The sequence below is a fragment of the Elaeis guineensis genome, chromosome 1 (assembly GCF_000442705.2).
Source record: "Elaeis guineensis isolate ETL-2024a chromosome 1, EG11, whole genome shotgun sequence".
Taxonomy (NCBI): domain Eukaryota; kingdom Viridiplantae; phylum Streptophyta; class Magnoliopsida; order Arecales; family Arecaceae; genus Elaeis; species Elaeis guineensis.
Genome location: NC_025993.2, coordinates 184,972,030 through 184,994,476, shown reverse-complemented (window position 1 = coordinate 184,994,476; position 22,447 = coordinate 184,972,030). Strand labels below are relative to the sequence as shown.

The 22,447-nt window shown below is 36.7% G+C and overlaps 2 protein-coding genes across 3 annotated transcripts; one reads left to right on the top strand and one right to left on the bottom strand.

Annotated features, from left to right (window-relative positions):
• Positions 1-1,831: 1,831 nt before the first annotated feature.
• LOC105040139 (glucose-1-phosphate adenylyltransferase large subunit 4, chloroplastic/amyloplastic) lies at positions 1,832-10,538 on the top strand. 2 transcript variants are annotated; one of them, XM_010916539.4, is made up of 16 exons: positions 1,837-2,370; positions 2,741-2,869; positions 3,451-3,624; positions 3,727-3,819; positions 4,126-4,209; positions 4,304-4,359; positions 4,888-4,981; positions 5,144-5,256; positions 5,711-5,783; positions 5,998-6,078; positions 6,180-6,266; positions 6,347-6,451; positions 7,018-7,124; positions 7,204-7,264; positions 9,990-10,131; positions 10,229-10,538. In XM_010916539.4, exons 1-15 carry the CDS (start codon positions 2,116-2,118, stop codon positions 10,089-10,091), a joined length of 1,614 nt encoding a protein of 537 aa, XP_010914841.1. In that variant the 5' UTR covers positions 1,837-2,115; the 3' UTR covers positions 10,092-10,131; positions 10,229-10,538. The 2 variants fall into 2 exon arrangements, with proteins under 2 accessions (XP_029118864.1, XP_010914841.1); XM_029263031.2 differs by having other exon boundaries at positions 1,832-2,370; positions 7,018-7,114; positions 9,990-10,538.
• A 1,349-nt stretch (positions 10,539-11,887) lies between these two features.
• On the bottom strand, positions 11,888-19,204 carry LOC105040138 (putative mannan endo-1,4-beta-mannosidase 9). Its single transcript, XM_010916538.4, has 5 exons — positions 18,619-19,204; positions 18,229-18,423; positions 13,400-13,522; positions 13,051-13,256; positions 11,888-12,466 (listed from the first exon to the last, which is right to left on the bottom strand). The coding sequence occupies exons 1-5, from the start codon at positions 18,949-18,951 to the stop codon at positions 12,046-12,048; spliced, it is 1,278 nt and encodes a 425-aa protein (XP_010914840.1). The 5' UTR covers positions 18,952-19,204; the 3' UTR covers positions 11,888-12,045.
• Between the last annotated feature and the right edge of the window lie 3,243 nt (positions 19,205-22,447).

The window sequence follows — 22,447 nt, the reverse complement described above, 5'->3', positions numbered from 1 at the left end:
TGTATGCATTGACCGCTAACAGTCACAAACAGCAAGAAGGATTTTCCTCTATTCCATGCAAGCTATACACCTTCTGTTCATAACATGTGATTTATAATGTCTAGATCTAACATGGCTGGTTGTTTGTAGTTCTTCATCATGTCCTTTGCTTCTGCATTGCCTAATTGAATTGACTACTATTTATTCAAACTATGGCTTCCCACCTAATCATGTGTCATGGGCTCCATGTTTGTTCCTTTTTGCTCTTTGTTGCACTAGTCCATCCTTTGCGAGAGGACACCACCTCATCCTACTGTGGGTCCATTAGATCCAAAATTTTCTTTGGGCTTTAGCTTGCTTTGCAAGAGTTTCGGGTGCGCTGATAATTCAATGTTTTCCTCGGTTGTTCCCGTGGCATCTTATTTTGGGAGTGAGCTCACTTGTTCAGTATCTATCATGGTGGGGTGCATATCCCATTATGATGTGACTTTTTTAGTTTATAAACCTAGGCCCTGATCCAAATAAGGTAAACTTGATGGTTGAATTAATTTCTTGCAGAACTGGCTTTTGTATTTCAAAGTTTCTATTTTTTTACACAGATGCGAAGATGGGCGGCTGTAGTACTTGAGCTGCACCTTCAATTATCTCTCATTAACTTGAACATATATACAGGCATTACAACAGAATTTCCTTCTAAAAAGGGTATGATGGGTAGGTAGCTCCGGCTCTACCATTCATGACAGGAACTAGCAGCCACAAAAAATGCATTGAGACTGGGGTAGGGAGAGCATCCTTTTGTTTCAAGACAGTGTATGAGAGATAATCTCAGGACTTGAGAGGGTGGGTTTGGGTTCAGATGAGTCCAAATTTAGTATTGAATTTGGATCGGATCGAATTAGATCGAATAATTTATTTTAAAATTTAAATTAATTTTAAAATTTTTATGGATCGGACCGAATTGGTTTAAAATTTAGTAAATTTAAGTTTGATCCAAAAAATAGGACGAGATCAATTTTAGAATCTGAACAGGATTCATGGATCTTTTTAAGATGATTCTAATCGGATCTACGGGAATCAGAGCGGATCACGAGGTAATTCGATGTATTTGCAGCCTTAATTACTGGATACATGCACGCACGAGCTTGTGCTTTTGAGTGATAAAGGTAGCTGCGTAACTGCGTTTATGTGTATCACGTGACGAGTCAGGGATAATAACTTTTATGGTTGGAGTTCAGCCTCACGAACTCGTGAATAAAAGGCAGCGCAGAATCTCTTACACAGCCCATTAGAGAGTAGCCACGTGTTGAGGAAATTTCGCCCCCACGAAAAGCTACAAATTTTTTTCTCTCCCATCGGTCCCATTCAGTTGAGATCTTCCTATATTTGCTGCTGAGATCTTCAGCTCTTTGCTCCGTGCATGCTAACTAATCCGAAATGGACGCTTTCTCCATGTCTTCGTAATATTTTTTATATTATCTCACATTCCTCTCTCTTATGAGTGCTCCGAATCTAGATTCTATAGAATTTGATGACATTCTTTGCATATTGTTACGAAGTAACCCACCCATTCCTTCACCATGCATGCGACTATTTTATTCCTCGTCTTTCTTGCATTTGTCCGACATTGATTGTTTTAAAGCATGGTTATCTTGTTTTCAAGATGTACTGAGTCTATAAAAATCTCTTTCTTTTTTTTTTTTTTGGGTAAAGAGTGTTTAGGCTCCCTTCAGTAGCATTGCAGCAACCAAGCATCGATAGCAACCTCTCATAAATCACTGCATTTCGAGGTGAGTTGGCCAAAGAGACGTGCCGCCTCCAGTTACCCAGCAGCTGGGGCATGCACATACTAGCGAGCAGTGTTTCCTGTTTCTGGGCGCTTCTCCTCTCTCTCTCTCTCTCTCTCTCTCTGTCACACACACGCACATCTTTCCTTTATGTAGGGGCGGTGCCAGGACCAGAAACGGGCGTGGAGGACTGGAATCCGAAGAGACCAGCGAGTGAAGAGTGAAGCAAGAAAGGTACCATCTTTACCGCGCCGGTGGGTTTCCCTTTCCTTTCCTTTTCTCTGGGCTTTTTCTTGGGTGTTCGAGCGAGGGAAGCTAGAAGCGATCCTTGGATTTTCTGGAGTTATCGGCCATGGCGGAGGCGCTGCCCACGCACACTATGGCTCTCGGGTCGGGCGGCGGCGATCACTGCTCACTGGTTCTCCCTCGGCTCCGGGGCAGAGCTCTGGTGTCTGCTGGGTCGTCATCCTTTCTTGGCGAGAGAGTTTGCCGCGCAGGAGGGTCGCCCAGGAATCATGGAGATGGTCGACTCAGAAGGGATCTTGGCAAGCCGCTCGTCGCCACCACCATCAACTCTGTTCTTGCTGACGTTGCCAAAAACTTCATGGTAGCTCTCTCTATCTCTCTTTTCTTCATCTCTTTAATTGGTTGATATCTGGTGGCTAGCCCATTTTAAGATAGATCCTGCGTTAGGAACATCTTGTTTGTTTTTGCCTCTTCGAAGCCTTCTCTGTCGTATGGGGGTCGGCTTTAATCCTTTGCACCATTAAGGTTGACTCAGTGAGCTCTCCTTGTATGTGTGTTATATATCAGTGCGCATACTGTTTCTTTCTTTTTTTTTTCTTTATATGTTTTAGCAAGAAAGATTGGATTCTTATGCACTTTTGATGCAAAACCAGCCACATGATGCTTAATGGGGTTTCAATCCTTCGATTTATTACTTGGTAGAAGATTTACTTTGTTTTTTCTTGAATTAGGCACAGCCCGTTGACGCGCCGGCCTTCGAAAGGCCACTAGTCGATCCGGGAACTGTTGCCTCGATCATATTAGGCGGAGGAGCTGGAACTCGACTTTTTCCTCTCACTCGAAGAAGGGCGAAACCAGCTGTAAGCATTCTTGAGAAACTGAGGAATATTTTTGTTTCTTATGCTGTCTGGAGCATAAAATGTTGCTTCATTTAGTATTTTTGGGTTTTTTTTTTTCCTTTTATTGTTTCATGAACTCATTGGATTCAAATCACTCATCCAGCACCGAAGTCATGGTCTATTTAAATTCCTATCAGATATTATTCTGTGTTCCTGCTATATTTCTGGAGATTTTAAACTCTTTGATTTATGACTGCAAAGGAATTATCAGAAAAGAAAGCCAGAGTAGGATAAATTAACATAAGCCTGGAAATCTCTATAAAAATGTCAAGCTTTGATTGGCTTAAATTTGCCTTTATTTTAGCTTTTTGCTGATAATTACAGAAGCTTAGCCCCTTGTTTCCTTGATTATAAACCTATGGATTTGGAACTGCACAGACTTTATTTATCTGTTGGAGAAACATCCAAGAACTAATTTTTATGGCACACTTATTGTAGTAATTTGTAATCCTTCTGTTTCTCCTATATGCGTTATTGTATAAATATAAAAATACAAATTATGCATTTGTATCTCTTTTATAACATGTGTTTGTGGCTATCAGGTACCAATTGGAGGTTGTTATAGGCTTATTGATGTACCAATGAGCAATTGCATCAACAGTGGAATAAATAAAATTTATGTTCTAACTCAATTTAACTCTCAGTCTCTGAATCACCATCTTGCTCGGACATATAACTTAGGTAACGGTGTAAATTTTGGTGATGGATTTGTAGAGGTATGCTACATTATATCAATAATTTGATGCTAGTTTCTTTTCTCTTCACCATACTAGGATTAAGTTGCTAAATTAACTTTTGTTTTGTTTGTTTCTATTTAGGTGCTAGCAGCAACACAAACACCCGGAGAATTTGGGAAGAGATGGTTTCAGGGAACAGCAGATGCTGTTAGGCAATTCATATGGCTATTTGAGGTTTGCAATTTGTGTGTGCCACCTTATTTAAGTTTTTCTTTTCATGTTATTTTAGCTTCCTCTCATGCCCTAAATCAAGTATGCCACCAACACCTCTAAAGCAGATGCCATACGGCTGGTTTTGCATGCTTGCACATAATGCTGCTGTCATCATTTAATTCTGAGTTTTCATGTTATTTAGTGTCCTCTCATGCTCTAAATCAAGTATGCAACCAATACCTCTAAAGCATATGCATTATGTCTGGTTATGCATGCCTGCACATAATGCTATTGCCCACTTTATTTATGTTTTCTGCTTCCATGCAGGATGCAAAACTTAGACATATAGAGAACATACTGATTTTGTCTGGCGATCATCTGTATCGAATGAATTACATGGACTTTGTGCAGGTTAGATTTAAGTTTCTAACTGAATACAGCATTGATATATGGGATGTAAATCTGCATGATTAGTCACTGATTCAGAATTTGTACTTTTTTGCAGAAACACATTAACTGTGGGGCAGATATTTCTGTTTCTTGTGTCCCAATTGATGACAGGTAACTTAATCTGAGCTTCAGTTTGACTTTAATCACAAACATTTTTAATAATTTGTTCTTTATGAATAACAATGCACCTATTGGAATCAGTGCTTTCTGTGGGGGCACGAATCTGATGCCGTACATGAATTTTTGTACACTTCTCAAACCACATCGACACAATTATCCAGTTTCCATTGGAAATCACAAAGCTTATTCCTTTGTTTCTGCACCACCTTGCTTCTACATGTGTATATTAGCTGAATATCCAGGTCTGCACATGATAGCTTGCATCTACCCTGAATGCAATTTTTTATATGCAGCTGCCTCTCTTTCTTTCATTTTCTTTCTTTTCTTTTCTTTTTTTTTTAAAAAATTATGCAGTCAACTGTCAACGTCGTATGCGCGACATTTTATATGACAAACCTGTCTATACATGTTTCTCTGTACATATTTCCCTTATCTTCTAATTCAAATTGGATGGCCTAGCCTCCCCTTTTCTCAGAATAATGATCTGTCTTGATTTTTTTTTTTCTTTCTCCCCTGCAGTCGTGCTTCAGATTTTGGATTGATGAAGGTTGACAAAATGGGGCGAATCCATCAGTTTCTTGAAAAGCCAAAGGGTGAAAATCTGAGGACTATGGTATATATCTTTCATCTGCATAAGTTTCTGCTTTTATATTCTAATTCACCAATTGGTAATCGAACTTTCCAACTAAAATATAGGAAAGTAATCTTAAAATATTTTGGCAAGTATATTGTTGTATTTGGGAACTCATGTTTAACTGAGTTTTCAATGTTGCAGCAAGTAGACACAACTGTCTTAGGATTGCCTCCTGAATATGCAAAAAATTATAAATACATTGCATCAATGGGAATATATGTGTTCAAGATAGATGTCCTTCTGAAGCTTCTAAGGTAATTCTTAGTCATACTTGTTCTTTTAACAGAAAAATGCTGTGTGTTTTACCATTCAATCATGCTGTCAAACATATGCACTTTTTTTTTGAGCACTGTGAATGACAAGAAACATTGAAGTGTGGACAATTTAAAGTGTAGAAATGGAACTTAGTAGTAAGTTATTCCTGAACTAGGATATGGTCTTTAGTTTCCTTAAAGGTTGTCTCTAAGATGCCTAAGAATACTTTTATTGATGTCAACAAATTTCTATGATAACATTGAACATGCAGTGAGATGCATAGAAATATCACAAATGCAGTGAGACTGCAAATATTCAGATAATCAGATTTAACATGGATTCTTATTTAACATATATTTCTATTTGAGGTTTTCTTTAAGGTATTAATTTCTTTTGTAGCTGGATGGTGATGTTTCTCATCTCTTCTAACACTGCTTTTCTGCTTTCCTTTAGATGGCACTATCCTACTGCTAATGATTTTGGCTCAGAGATCATACCAATGGCTGCTAAAGACTACAATGTGCAGGTATTTAGCTTTCACAAAGTCATGCTCCTGAATGTGGATATGCTTACTATAAACCTGCAGCTGTTTTGGTGCATGATAGTGCCAGCATGCGAACTTCAAAACTGGTGATTCTGTCAAATACAAATTTTGATGTGAAAAGGGGCTGAATTCCTTTAATAAATTAAACCCAGCTGAGTTTTCTCTAACTAACGAAGTGGGCATCTGTCTTGGATAGGCATATCTATTTGATGGATACTGGGAGGATATTGGAACAATAAAATCATTTTTTGATGCAAATTTGTCTCTCACTGATCAGGTACATCTCAAGATAGCTAATTCTTTGTATAAGTTTATCTTAGTCTACTAAAAGATGATTCTGATATCCTTTTCTAACTGATTGTACAATGTTCTTTGAAGTCTCCCAAGTTTCATTTTCATGATCCTAAGAAGCCTATTTTTACATCACCACGGTTTTTACCACCAACTAAGATAGAACAATGCAGGGTATGGTACAATCATTTGAGTTTTTGGCTGCAAGCACTTTATAGGAAGCTCTTTGACCATGATATGTATGTTCTCTACAGGTTGTAGACTCTATAATTTCACATGGATGCTTCTTGACACAATGCAGCATTGAACATTCCATAGTTGGTGTTCGCTCAAGATTAGAGTATGGGGTGGAGCTTAAGGTAACTTCTTTCTCATGCATAAAATTCAAATCCTTTGCAGATGTGGAGCTTTTTACCATTTATACTTGTGATCTGTGCTATTAATCAAGTTAAGCATGTGCTTGGAAAATTTATTTAGGAGGTTTTATGACATTAATATGTTAATTTCCTGAAAAACACAACTCATTCTGTAAGTAAGAAAATTAAGAAAACAGACCTGATTCTGATGGACCAATCATTAGGAATTATCTACTCGTACAATTTAGGTAGATTTATATGCTCTTTAAATTTATGGCATTCTGATTTTGTTTTTATGTAATTTTTCACTTTGCTTCTATACTTTAATGTAGAAATTTTATCTTTTCTTCTATTTTGTTCCGGAAGAGGTTTTGTGGGTGAAAGGGTTGTATGAAAGTTTTTTTAATTGTTCTTTAGTAGGGATCATGAAAATTTGATTTCTGTTGGGGGAATAGAATTCTTTTCTTTATCTTGATGTTAGGATAGTTTTGTAAGTTTTGTTTTCACAATATGGGTTCTCGATTTCGAATTTCTTTTTTCCAAATTGACTGTTGGAATCTGTTTGTCAGGATACCATGATGATGGGTGCAGACTATTATCAGACTGAGGCAGAGAGAGCATCTTTCCTGGCTGAGGGGAAGGTTCCAGTTGGCGTTGGAGAGAACAGTAAGATTAGGTAGCGTTTGTGATAGAGCTCATTTTATAGACTGATTCAGATAACCTTGACATCCACCTAATCTGCCCCTTTGCAATAGGAACTGTATCATCGACAAAAATGGCAGGATCGGAAAGAGCGTGATCATTGCAAATGCAGATGTAAGATACTCTCAAGCACACTATATATGCTTTAGTCATGCAGAAAACAATCGATTCATTGCATCGTAATATTAAACCTGAACTTTGAATCTCATCCAGATACTTTGTCATCCACTGTTTGGATTTGATAAGAATGAGTTATATGAAGCATGGCTTTAGGCTGCTCTTCTGGGCAAGTACTGGCACTGGCACACATTAAGTCCTTTCTTCAAAAAATAAATACATTAAATATAGTTTTCATAGTTTTTAAGTTATTTATTTTTTTTCAACACCTGATGTGCATTGTCATGGGTGTGACGTGCTGTGCCAGCCCCATGCCAATAGACTTAAATCATTATTAAGAAGCATTATGCAATCCTTAAGTCTGAACATTAATTATTACAATATAGTAGTTTGCTGAGACAATGGCACCCATAAATAATAAAACTACTAAATTTGTTATTCTTTTTATATTTTTTGTCAGTTAAGTCACTAGTACATGACGTCAAAGATATTTCTAGCCGAAAGATGGTTAGTGTCAGCCCAACTATTTTATTTGCCTTCGAGTAGGACTGCACATGGCTTTGGAGCAACCTGAGAATGAAACTGAACTGCTAATATTGGGTTGGTTCGGTTTGGGTTCTGAGGAGGATACGGTGATCGGCTCCTGTTCTGATCTTTTATGGTGGTGGCGTAACCTGACCTAACCCAACCCAATCCATATCTAACATATGCATATTGATACTATATATAATACAATACTATAATTGTATATTGTGCAACATTTGATCCTAGTGTCCTCTCTTTCCAGATTCTTTAGTCTTTACCATCTCTTTCTCTTTTGATGGTTGGATGTGTAAGATACTTATGGTTAAATTGATGGACATAAAATTTTATTTTCATCTATTAGATTTTAATATATTTTTGAATAGAATCAATTTTTTAAGTACTTTTTTCCAAAATTTTGGATAATAATCCAAGAACCAACCCAACCTTAATTGGGTTGCATTCAGTTGGTTCGTACATTGATCAGTCCAATTTCAGTTCAAAAAATTGAGAACTGATTAGAATTGGGCCGCTTCTAGGTTAGCCTCCAACCTAAACCAACCGAACCTATGTGCACCCCTTCCTTTGAGGTACTTGCGCTTATAATATAGGAGCAGACATTATGACATTATTTTTCCACAATAGGATTTTTGATATCTCGGTGGTCAACTCATGGAGAGATGTTTATTTAAAAGAACTTCTGAATGACATGAAACTTTGCAAAGAAGATGCCAAGCTATAAGGTGGAAGCATAGTAGATGGAGAATGCCCTAGCAGTTTGACTCTGCCAAATGAAATGATGATCACTTTATGCACTTGTCTTTGATGTTTTGTAATTTGGTAAGTAGTATTTTGGTATGATATGACTACGTGACTGATGGATGCCATGTGGATAAGAGGGCCTCTAAGCAAAATAACATTGTGGTATCCATGGAAAGGCACTTGTCAGCCTCTACATCCAAGACAATGGCCTTTTTCTTAGCCTTGAAACGAAGAGAATTTTGAAGCATTATATCTGGTTGATGACCAGTAACAAATAAAATCATTGGCCTAAATAACATCAAACTGGCTTAAAGCTTGAAAAAGAGAAGAAGCTCAAGCTAAGTGGATGACAATCAAAAGAGAGCATTAGTTGATAATGTTACTGGTACACTGACCAGTTTAAACAAACACATCATAACAACTTAGAAGCAAGAGCAATGATGAACCAGCGTGCCACATGTGTGATATAGGAAAATTCTGTTTGGAAATATGGCAATAAATTGTTTAGAGGAGGATCATAGCAAGTAGAATCTGTGGAAGGCTTGTCATCATACATCCAAAGTTCAGATGAAGCAGAGTAATTTTGTGAGGAGTTTCAATATCTACACTGCAAGTCAAGAATATCGATTTAAATCATACACTTCTACCTAGATGTTTATGCACCCACAAGTAGGTTTCACAATGGGTTTGCTAACTAAAGGAGTCAAGACAGTATAAAGTGAGTTGATGTATGTTATTATTATCTGTATCTGTTCGCAGTGTTCAGGACTGAGACCTTGAGGTGGCTGTGCGCAGACAGCATGGCATTTTGCAGTCATCCATTGCTCTGTTGAGGATTGAATGTAGCAAATGTTATTACTTCTGAATACATGTTGGGTGCAAGTCATCATCACACTCTGTTGGATGTTGAATTCTTTGCAGCTTCCCTTATACAAAAAAATAAAAATAAATCTTTGCAGCTAGAGTAGTTTGTACAGGGGCTAACTTAACTGCAGCAAAGGTAGGGGTCAACAAAGAAAAGTTCAACTGCAGGAAAATAAATAGTTGTCGAGCTTTATTTTTATAGAATCTCTGGATGAGTTTGGATTTTGTTCTCATTTCTTATTTAAAGATGTTATAGAAATATTTATAACATAAATGGGGAAGAAGTTATGGTAGACTGCAGGAAAATAAATAGTTGTCGAGCTTTATTTTTATAGAATCTCTGGATGAGTTTGGATTTTGTTCTCATTTCTTATTTAAAGATGTTATAGAAATATTTATAACATAAATGGGGAAGAAGTTATGGTAGACTATGTATTCAGTCATGCATAAAATAATGCCTACGGTTTTAATTGTTGTTTCCCTTATATGTTTAGTTTCTTTTTTCCACTTATCTGGTGGGAAGTGAACTTTGCATACTAACCTGTTGCATGTTTTATCATGTATTTGATACCAGAATGTGGAGGAAGCTGATAAACCAACAGATGGATTCTATATTCGTTCTGGAATCACTGTGGTGTTGAAGAACTCTGTTATTCCAGATGGTACCATCATCTAGAGGTTTTGTTGCAGCAATGTTCAGTGAATTGGAGATACTTGTAAATATCCATCATCAGCTATTCATAATGTGTAACGTGATGGAGGCTCATGGATTTGCTATGCTAAGCTCAGAGTAATCTTTTTTGCCATTTTCAGATGGAACAACAGCAACTAAGAATTCCACGGCAGTACCATCAACATAGCAGCAGCTGTATCTCCATCTATGGCTCATGGGAAACAACCCCATTCTGCTCGGTTTGTAATCACCCTCCCGTGAATCTTTTTCACGTGGATATACATTGATGAATAAGCCATGCATGTAATGGTGATTCCGGGCATATCCTAAATAAATGAAAATCCTGATGATACCATGTAAAAACCATAACATCAAGCCTAAACCATTTGTTTCCCATCTGTATCATGCCTGAGAACAAAATAATGAAATTTTGCACTAGTACAATTTTTATTGGTGTTGGTTTGTAAATTCAAATTTTTCATGCATTATTCTCTGCCTGGCACATGTATTGTTGGATCAAAAGGGGAAAAAAATATAAAAACTTGAAAAGGAGGATGGCTACAAGGCATATAACACTGTCACTTTCTTTAAGGTTTTATTCATCTTCATCGATAAGTCTTTAAGATACAATGTAGTCCAATATTTGATCATATTTTGCACTGATGGGTCAAACTAATGAACGTTCACTGATATCTGAAGAGTCGTGGAAAGGTGTGTTTTTTTGGTTGGAAAGAAGACTTCATTTTCAAAATTGGTTCTTAAAAGGATTTAAATTAATGCTTTCTTGGAAAAGCCACCAAGTAAACCACGGTTGGCTGGTGAAGGTTTAAAATAAAACATTTTATCTCTTATTTTTTTTTGGAAATACCCAGCGTAGACAATGGAAACACAATTTAATCTGCATATATATGACGCAATTGTTACATACGTCTGACAATGTAGTTGCAAAATTTGCTAGTTTGAACGTAACAAGTATCCTGTATTTGTAAAGTCTGATGTTATCTCAAATTGATTATGGAAGATAGAAATAGGAAATATTAGAGAGACTGTCTTGGACAAGCTTTAGATAGACTGCATCTTGCACCAAAAAGAAAATAAATAAGGGTTCCATCAGAGAAATCATGCAAATGGTCAAGGGAGCTAGAAACTATTTTAAGTTTAAAATGGACCTTGGATGTATTAATACCAAGCAAAAATAGTAGATTCAACTTAATCGCAGTAGCTATGCTATAGTGACTTTCCCTTATTTTATCGCAACGTCTTGGACCAACAATAAATCTAAGGAAGCTTACACTTCCCTCGTTTACACTTTAAAAAAAAGAAAAAAAAAATCATCGGAATAGGTATTATCTTTTATATATTAAAATCAAATCAAATCTGACAAATGAATGGGTCTTCACAAAGCATCACAGAATTATTATCATGAACATTGATCACATCTTTTTGAGAGGAAACATAGATTACATTAAAAAATTGACAATCATGAGGTTTGTCACAGTTATGCACAAAGAAATCAAAATTTTAACTTTTGTATGTATAAGAGCTGACCATGCCAACATGATTACTCTCTCTCTCTCTGTGTGTGTGTGTGTTGGTGTGTGTGTGTGTCACGCGTGTGCATGGACTGGCGTGCGTCCATACGTTTATTTAGGATGGGAGGAAGCTCCATGGGGATTTGGGGAGAGGAAGCTCGGTAATATGTCAACGCTCAATAACATATTACTGATTGTCAAGATCAAAAAGAACTGATAAATAAACTTAATAAAAAAATAGGAGGGAACCCTAACCTGATCCTTGCATAGTAGAATGTGTTGCTCAGTCCCAGAGCAACTGTTTCAAATGCTTTAGAGTGGGCAACAAATCTCTAAAATCCCTACCCTTGCGAACTAGTTTCTCACATGTACACCCAAAAGAGAGAGAGAGAGAGATGTTTCTCAGGTGGTCTGCTCATTTGCTGCTACTTGCAGCTCCCTTGCTGTTGTTTCTGAATGAAATGTTCACGTCTTTGATGTGTATATGGGGTGCTTATTAGGCTTGAGGTCCTACGGGATTGCCGAGAGATGATATTTTCAATGAGGGGGCATTCAGAAAATATGATCTCATAGCCATCTCTGAAGCCATCCATCCCCTGAATCAACAGCTGCCAGAATAGGCCACCTCTGCAGGGGCCGCCACTTCTGGCTGATGCATATATTGAGTTGTACACCATCCGATACATGGTGTCTCTCTTGCGAACCGTGTAGCCTGAAAGCCTGGAGGACTTGCCGAACTCCGTAATGACTAGTGGCTTCCTCACAACTGCATCTGCATCTCCAATGTGGGATTGTATCCAATGCTGGAGGAAAACCAACTGAGCCTGCTCACTTGATCCTGGGATCCTGCACGCGAGCAGCGCAAAGACTCATGAATGGAGCTAGGTAGAGTAGCTAGGTTGAGGATTTGCTCCATCAAGTAGCATCTTTATTTCAAGCAATTTTAAGTCCGACCCATATCATCAATTCTCGTGTAGTGTGGGAGTTTTATTGGACCTGTACCAGAATATTTAGCTGTGAGAGGTGACAAGATTATTTTACTGGGGGACTTCGTTTCGATCGAGCTCGTCCAACACTTGAATTTCTCGCAACTCTCATTCACCTATTGAATTGGAGCAACGGTACAATTAATGGTCATACCACCCGGAGAGGTTTAGACATTAAACCGGTGTTGGTGATGGTGTTGTGTGCGCCGTTGGCTGGAGGATTAGTCTTACTCCTGGGGTTTGGGGTTGCTCGTGGTGTGGTTTTACGGGACAAGAATACTATTCATTCAAACCCAGGCAACGCATCGGTCTGTCTTCATTCTATTCTGGCGATCATATGGTCAGGGTCAGCTTATGACATACCTCTCTCTCTCTCTCTATATATATATATCCATCATAAATGAAGCAAGTAGAAAAGCTGTGGCCATGAAGACTGAGATTTACCACTGATCAGGGTACGCATGAATGGTGGCGAAATCAATTTCGGGGATCTGATTGTTGGCGATGAAATCTGTACCAACCTCGCAGCCCCCAGGGTTGAATTGCTTCCTTCCAAAAATCGAATCTCCATAGAACCCTTCAGCTCCAACTTCAAGCAGATGCCGGCTGTCTATGGACTTGACGTAAGCAGCCATCTCAGTAATCCAATCCTGTTAAGGCAGTCTAATTATTGTACATGTGACATAGTTATATATATATATATATATATATTTTTTTTTCTTTTTCTTTTTCTTTTGCTATATTTCAGTAAATGTTGACAGGCTATGAATGAGTAGATAAATGATGTATTAACCTGTAGGATTCTGCCAGAGAGGTCACTTTGGCACCGGGGCTCGTTAATGAGTTCCCATGCGAAGATGGTTGGATCATCCCTGTACGCCATTCCTGTCATTGTGTTGTTCCTAGTGAGGATTGTCTGATTCAAGCAAGCGGAATCTAATAGTTAGTCATATTACAGTGCAGGCAAAATTAATATCACAGCAATATGATCTTGTGTCAACAAACATATATAGATGTTCAAGAACTCAGTAAAATATTTTGGCCACACAAAGAGAATGGTACTGATTCGGATATTTATAGATACTTTAATATTTCATGGTCTTGTATGAAAACTAATTTTAGGCGTAGAAACTCAGCATATGCATCGGGGTACACGTGTGCATTAATACTTACTTTTATGTTTTATGTATATGGGAACACTAGGATTCCATGTGTAAATGTATCTACATATACATGTATGAATGCACGTGTAGATCTATTATGCATGTGTTTTATTTATGTATGTGTGCATATATATGTATATATATATATGTGTGTGTCAGATACAATTTTTTGGTAAGAACGGTAAATAGGTTTCTAAAATTGGAAGCCCCAAATTCTGTGAAAAAGGTGGAATGCTCTCTCCTTTTCTCAAGAAAATAGTCTTAAAACCTTAAATAATGATTCTAAACAATATAGCAAATTGATATCATCCAAAAAGATTGTTAAACAGATGGTATATATATTATTGTTTGAGTTTTATAAATGCTAGTATATTACCCGCATGATGCATGGAATATATCTTTTATTTAGAAAATATATTATTTTAAATATTATTTTTATTAATTACATAAATACTTAGAAGATAATTAATATACATTTTATTAAGATGAAGTATTTATTTTATTAATAAATATTTTTATCAGAAAAATTGTTTTATATATATCTATTTCATATTGGTTTGTTTTAGAACCAGCACTCAACTCCGACATTGCAGGGGTTTAATCGATAATAATAATAATATTTTTTTATGCTATTAATATTAGTAAGTCTAAAACCAATGATGCGATTAGGTAGATTTATAGAACATATTCTATAAGCATCAAAATGACATAGAGGAAAGCTCTGCTTTTCTGAATTTTATCTTGACAATTCTAATATATAAATTCACAACATAAAACTTAGAAGTAACCTGAGAAAGAAATTAATACTCTTTAAAAAAAAGAGAAAGAAATTAAAAATTAGAAAGTTAGTAAATTTATTAAAAAAAATTAAGAAAAGAATAAAACAGACTTAGATCCATGATAACTTTTAAAATAGTAAGTTTTACATATTTCAAACAAAAAGAACAATCTTTAATATGAGATTTATAATAAGTTGAAAAGAAATTTGGTCAAAGAAAAATAAATTATAGAGTTGATGCATCAACATAGTTTCAATTATTCTATAGTATTTTGTTAATATATTATTAAAAAAAATATCTAACTGCCTGCACTTTTGCAGAACATGACATTCCTCTCTCCATTATAGACCATCGCATTATGCAAAAGATATTGCCCTTTCAAGAGTAGCAAAAAGAATGTAATAAGTAAAAATTCGATCATTATCACAAGAATAATGCCTCAAAAAATTAAAATTTTATAGCTTTAAAAGAATCTTTTAGACCAAAAATTCCCAAATCCTACAACATATCATGCTTCTACCAAGATTAAGCTCTCAAAACCTCTCGGGACCAACTCGCGCAACCACAACTCACACAAAATCCCATATCCTTGAGAAAACCCCAATCAGAACCTAAGAAACCCCTCTAATCTCTGTCTACTGCTCTCTCTTCCCACAGATCTCTGAAAAAGTTAATGAAACGAAAAGAAAAAGAAGCGAAAAGGAAAAAAATAATCATCTATGTGGGGGAAAGGTCTTACCCTTAATTTGTTTCTATCTTGTCTTTGTTATATCATGCTCCTAACAAGATTAAGCTCTCAAAACCTCTCGAGACAAACTCACACCGCTATAACTCGAATAAAATCCCATATGCTTGGGAAAAAAACCCAATCAGAATCTAAGAAACTCCTCTAATCTCTCTCAAGTGCTCTCCTCTCCCATAGATCTTTAGAAAAGATAATAAAAAGGAAAAAACATGATCATCTCATTTTGCTCTTTTGACAACCACAATATCCTTCAGTTCTCTGTATAATCCCAATAAAGAATCCTTTTCACAAAACTTCATGATGCACCAAAAGATAAAATTTGAAAATTTTCATATTTTATAGAAGGGAACGGATCCTCTGCGGTATTTAAAAAGTACCGCAGGATGTTATGTATGCTTCAGAGACGTCTATCAAAAGATGGGTGGCCGCGTACGCTTACACGCGCGTATTAAAATACTAAGAAAAGAGGAATGGATAAACCCTAAAGATATTTGAATAGTTTAGATAAACATCACATAATCGTTTCTTTTTTTTATGGATGTCCCAATATATATATTTTTTTGATGGATGTCCTGATATATGCATAACACTCTGCGGTACTTTTTGAGTACCCCAAAGGATCCCGTTCCTTTATAGAAGTCAATTGTTAGAAGCCAATAATGTATAACCATGTGCATTAATGGATCATATCAATTATGCATGGGTTTATTCTGACCAGATTAAGATGAAATTAAGTCAAAGTTAGATATGTCAAAAATTATCATATTTTATCACGCCAATAAAGATAACCAGAAAACAGAAATAGGAGCATAAATACACTGGCAGGAACATTGGTTGACAATACATAAAACTAATATATGCATGCATCAAAATTGATGCAACATCACATGACTCCATAATGTAGATTATCCTAAATGACAATCACATGCAGAATGACAGCAACCATGAATGAACATCCTCCTTATTTTTTTGGTTGCAAACATTCTCCCTATTTACTCCATGCTATCTATCACTTAGGCAAAAAAAAAAGTCATGCAGAGGCCCAACCAGCCATACCTAAGAATCGTATGTCTCAACAAACAAATCTAATGTAAAAATAAAATTTTTTCTGAGCCACTTCTGTAGGTTTTGTCAACCTCTTCTCTGATTAGAAATACAAAATGAAAGTGGAAACTTACCATGACAAAAAGGGTCTGGTTCTAAATAATTGTCCTAATTATTCTTAAGCTTTCTTTTACCAAGAAACAGCTACCAGGTTACTGATTCATTTTCAACTGCCTGACAAAATAACCTTCATCATGAATAATTCTGGATTTACATCCCTTCTTGTGAAACTTTTCAATAAGAATTATGTATGCCCAATCTTTTTCAACCCAATGTTCCTTTGTCAATTCCATACTCTCTGACTACAGCCAGATTTTCTCTATAACATTCATTAGTGATATATTTTGAACAATGCTTCACTAAACCCAAATCATGATAATGTGACTCCTAACTTGAATCTGATATATATAAGACGCTGATAGATTCTGTTTCCTAGTAAGGCAGCACCAAGCTCGAAAACTTTGCAATAATAATCAACTGGAGCTAAAGACTCCATGGGAGCTTAAAAATTGTTTAATCAAGTTCACGCATTTGCCGCACAATTGATACATGGATATCTAGCAACACAAATATTTAAAACACACCAATTTTTTTCCGTTTTTCCTTCGTTGTATCATGCTTCTACCAAGATTAAGCTCTCAAAACCTCCTGGGACCAACTCACACACCAAGATCAAGCTCTCAAAACCTCCTGAGACCAACTCACACCGCCACAACCTGCACAAAATCCCGTATGCTTGAAAAAAAAACCCAATCAGAACCTAAGAAACCCCTCTAATCTCTCTCAAGTGCTCTCCTTTCCCACAAATCTCTGAAAAAGATAATGAAAAGGGAAAAAAATGATCATCTATGTGGGGGAGAGGTCTTACCCTTAATTGTTTTTCCGTCTTTCCTTCGTTTTCCCTGATTTTTCCTATTTTTTTCCCTGTTTTTCCCTTTTTTTTTTCGTCCTCATGAGTCTCAATCGGGTGGGAAGCTTAGAGCGGCCAAATAGGGAAGGCTAGACAATGAAAAGGAAAACAAAACCTACAAAACATCATGCTTCTACTAAGATAAAGCTCTCAAAACCTCCTGGGACCAACTCACACCGCCAGAACTCAAAACAAAATCCCATATGCTCGATTTTCCTCTATTTTTCTGTCCTCAGGAGTCCCAATTGGGTGGGAAGCTTGGAGCGGCGGAACAAATTAAGAAGTTTAGGTGATGAAAATAATCCATCTCTAATAAACAAATTTAACGCATGATACGATGAGAGATTATTTTATTATTTTATACCTCCATATGAAATATCATCTCTAATACCGATATATTATTTTATTATTTTATAATCTTTTAAGTCAATATAAGATGTCATCTCTATTTTTTATATATTATTTTATTATTATTATTATATAAATAAATATTGTTTATCTTGATATCATTAAAAATTATTAAACTTCTAAAAATATTATTAAATATTATTTTATTAAAATATATTTTTATTAAAATATTATTATTATTATTATTATTAATAAAATATTATTTAATTAATGTATTATACATCTAATCTAATCTTTTATATATATATGCGCGCGTGTGCGCGGGTGCGTGTAAGATTATATTCGATTAGATGCGGGGCCAACGTGTTCGAGTGTTGCTCATTACGTGTATGGCACTAATATATATTACATTTACAGATTATTTATTAGAGAATTTGCAGTAAATACCAAAGGTACGTCCAATAGAACAGTAAGACTAGCTACAATATTTTTTTAAGAGAAAGATCGCGAGGCCATATCAAGGGATCGATGAGGGCACTAGAGGAACGGGACAAAGAAGAGAGCAGTATGTACCTTGACGTGGTTTTTGTAGAAAGACTTGACAACATCATTCTGGAAGAAGTCATCATCAGAGCCCGTAGACCGGCCCTCGTCCCTTGCCCACCGCACGTATTGTCTCTTTCCCCCGAAATCTTCATGGTTGTTGACCAAACTCAGTATCAGGTAGACCCCATACTTTCTGGCCTCAGAAATCACAAAGTCTAATCCCTGAAAAAGCATTCACGGAATTCAGAGATGAGGATAGAAAGAAATCCTTATTAATTAATTGATGTACTATAATAATATCCACCAAATATATACATGCTCACATACATACGCGTTTCCCTACCCATGCATGCATGCATGATCTCGAAGTATGTATGAAGGTAGCATTCGCGGGAAAAATGCAAAAAGCTAGCATACCTGGAACATATTCTCATCGTAAGAGCCCGGAGAGCATTGCAGGGCTTTATGTCCGCCATCACTAAAAGCCCAAGTCCTGACCACCTTCATCCCATGGCTGGAGGCCTGTTGGAAAGCAGATGATACCTTGCTCCTTCCCGCCGGGTCGGACGCCATGTACATCAACCAATAAGCATTGAAGCCATTCGAGTAGAACGGGCGCCCGTTCATGACGAAGCCCGTTCCGTTGGTCGTCACGAAACCTCCGCCACCGTGAGCTCTACCATGTCCAAAAGCTACAGCTAGCAGCAGAATCAGGAGAGAGAAGCTGCAGAAGAATCGGTTTCCTTGCATCGTCAATCGGAATCAAAGCTAGCTAGCCAGCCGAGACACCGAGATATATATGATGAATCGCCTGGGTGGATGTAATTAATTAATATGGGCGTGGATGGAATTTTCTTGCAAGGGACATTTATTCATCAGGGCCTAAAAGGCATATGCTATATATATATATACCCACACACCACGGAGCATCTTCCTTATTATTATAAGCTGCCAAGATTGGATGCAATGAATCATGTAAGCATGGAGAGAGATGTATTGCTGAAAGCAAGGGATTTCGTTAAGCATTCCTCAGATTTTGGTCTCCTTCCACCGGGTCTTGGCTTCATACCTTTCCTCAACCTGCGATCCTTGTGTGGGTCCCGGTTGTACGCAAAGTTTTTAGCTATGGCCAACCGGCGAACCTTCCTTCGGGAAATTGTTACATGACCACGTCCGGTGGACCAGGCACCATGTTGAATTTTATTTAAATACAAGAGATAATGCGGCGAATGACTACCGAACCGGTCTCTATACATCATCCATCTAATATGACCCTTCTTTGGGTCTTAGTGCACAAATTTTATTTGATTTGTTATGGCCGGTTCCGTTACGTGCCAATGAGTCTACCCGAGAACTAATAAAAATCAGCTATATGGAATGCGTTGGCGATTCCTCCGCCCGCCGACGCTCGGTCGGATGGGCGGTCCACCACTCCCTTGACGTCTAGGACAAGGAATCTCTTTTTTTGGGTAGCATATATAGGACAAGGAATTGATTCCGACCTGGCAGGGCTGATTTAGTCCGTCACGCTATTCTGAATTTCCGCTCCATGATCGGGCTATTTAAAAGTGTGTGAATACATATATAGAGTTATAAATGGATAACCGACTTTCCTTTCTTGCTTAATAGGTGGGCATCCAAAGCAGGCCATTTCGTACTAGAATCTTCTCACAACATCATCTTCTTCTTCTTCTTCTTCTTTTACAAACGAACGATCACACTAATCTGATGCAAAAGCAGTCAAAAAAATTAAAATACACAAAATTCCGCAGGACCAACAGACAATCCTCACCCTGTCTCCAAATTCAGTCACCGAAGTGCTCCGCAACATATACGCCACCCAATCATTACAGTATTTACTTTCCAATAAACATGCTGAACTCTGACCTCAACAGCTTGACGAAAGGAGGTCCAAATATCCCGAATAAGTGGATGAACTCCGAATTGCCTTGCACCTCCCTGGATCCAAACAATGATGGTAGCAGGATCACCCTCAAGATAGATCCTCCCTGCGTGAAGCTGTTGCCTGATGAAAGTGATATCTGTCCAGACAGTATGAAGCTTTACACCTGGGACACACTGCTAGAAATAAGAGCTTCACCGACGGAATTTTCTGACAGACATGATATGTCAAAAATTTCTGACGGATTACTGGCAGATTGCCATCAAAAAAGAAGCAACAAAATATAATTAACATATCTCAAAATCTCTGATAAATTTCTGATAGATTATTTGTCAGAAATAATTTTGTTAAAAAATTCATTAAAAATATTTTTTAAAAACTTAAAAAATATATAAAAAATATTTGTGATCGATTTAGTGATAAATTATTTGTCAGTAACATTTCTGATGGAAAATTTTCATCAGAAGCATCATGTCAATAATTTTTAAATTATTGAAATAGTTGTTCTGACAGAAAAATGATCGGAAATATTTTAACAAACAGAAATAAATTTTGTGACAGATAATCTATCAGAAATTAGCATTACAAGTTTGAAAAAAAAAAACTTATAATAGATGGATAAAAGGATTTGAACTACAAATCCTTTAATAGCTCATCCACTACTTTAACTACTAAAGCCTAACCAATTATTGTCTTTGATGAGGTTAGCTCTTGATTCTCTTGATCTTGACTATTTTCTTCTACTAATCGTTGTATTTTTTATCAGGTTTTATACGCAAAGATAAATTATATGCAATAATATTTTGAGAATATTTTGGACCAGAGCATCATCTAGAAAATTAAGATAAAATTTTAAGCTCCACTAAGCCTTGCTATCCAAACCTAGTGAGCAATTCTTTTGGATCCATAAAAATATTATGCCCATAAAAGAAATCAATCTATTCCAAGGGATCATAAATGTTTCACTCTTGGCATGGATTCTCCATGGATGCATTTTTTGGGCTCTGAGAGTTCTTAAAGCTTTTTACTAATGCTTTTGGTATCATGCTATGATTAGTCTTCTATGCTCACACTTTGAGGGAATAGCATCTGCAAAATCTTAAGTTATATCTTAGTCAATTGCTTGTATAATGCCTCATAGAGTCTAAAATTTATAAACTCCATGATTACTTGCAATACCAGAATATAAAATAATTGATTAAAAAGCAAAAGGTTTCCAATTTATAAACTGAGGCTTGAACCTAGCCCGAACTCGTTTGGGCTAGTCTTAAAAGAATGTAGAACAAAAAACCGAGAGAGAGGAACTTGCATTGACCAAATAAGGAACAGGGTGGGGTACCATCAACAGTGAGCTCATTGAAGTGCTTCTTGATGGTGAGCTAGCCGACAGCCCTATCGATCTTGGTAAATGATAATAGCCATTGCAGATCCTACAACACCAATGAGATTCGGGACAATGCATTTCATAATATTGATGCATCAACAATTCAATAGAGCTGGACTACTCCAATTTTTGAGCCAATAGCTTCATCAAGTCTAGTGATCCACCTAGATCACTAATCCATAGTAGTCAAAATGATCCACATTAAGTCCGATGATCCTTGTGGATCACTAATTTATTTAAAATATACTTAATCTATTTTTATGGTATTTAAGCCGACCCATTTAACATATTTAAATTCATTAAATCTGTTTGAAATTTACTTAATATATTTAACCTATCTAATTTAATTTGATCTATCAATAAATGGATTATATGGATCAGATTAGGTTATCTGTTTAATGAATAGATTGAATTTAAATCAAAATTTTTATTTTATTAATTCAAATAGATTGGAATAGGATTGATAAGTTTTTGGTCCAATCTACGTACATTCCGACTTGATCTAAGATGGAATTAACAGATTTTAAATCTAAAATTTTGTTTGCCGCTTGACCAACCCGCTCGAAATATGAATTATCCAGATACCTCCAAGCCTCCAACCCGATTGAGACCTCCAAGAATGAAAAAAATAAAGAAAATATCCGACACAAAACCCCAGCCATCGTCTAAGCTTCCCTGTTCAGCCGCTCCAAGCCTCCCACCTCGTTGGGACTCTTGAGGATGGAAAAAATGGAGGAAAAATGGTGGAAAATTCTCGCTCCCTCTCTCTCTCTTCTCAGAAGTTAAGCAGCGGAAGCTCTCTCCCTCTCTTCTACTATCTTCTCTTCTTTTGTCCGATCAGCAAGAAGTCAGCGGTCGACGGTACCCTAATCATCCTGTTTGCCCCAGAATATGGGTTTTCTGCCATCGTCTTGTTCACGCACCATTTCCTCACATTCTTCATTCCGCTGCAAACCTCC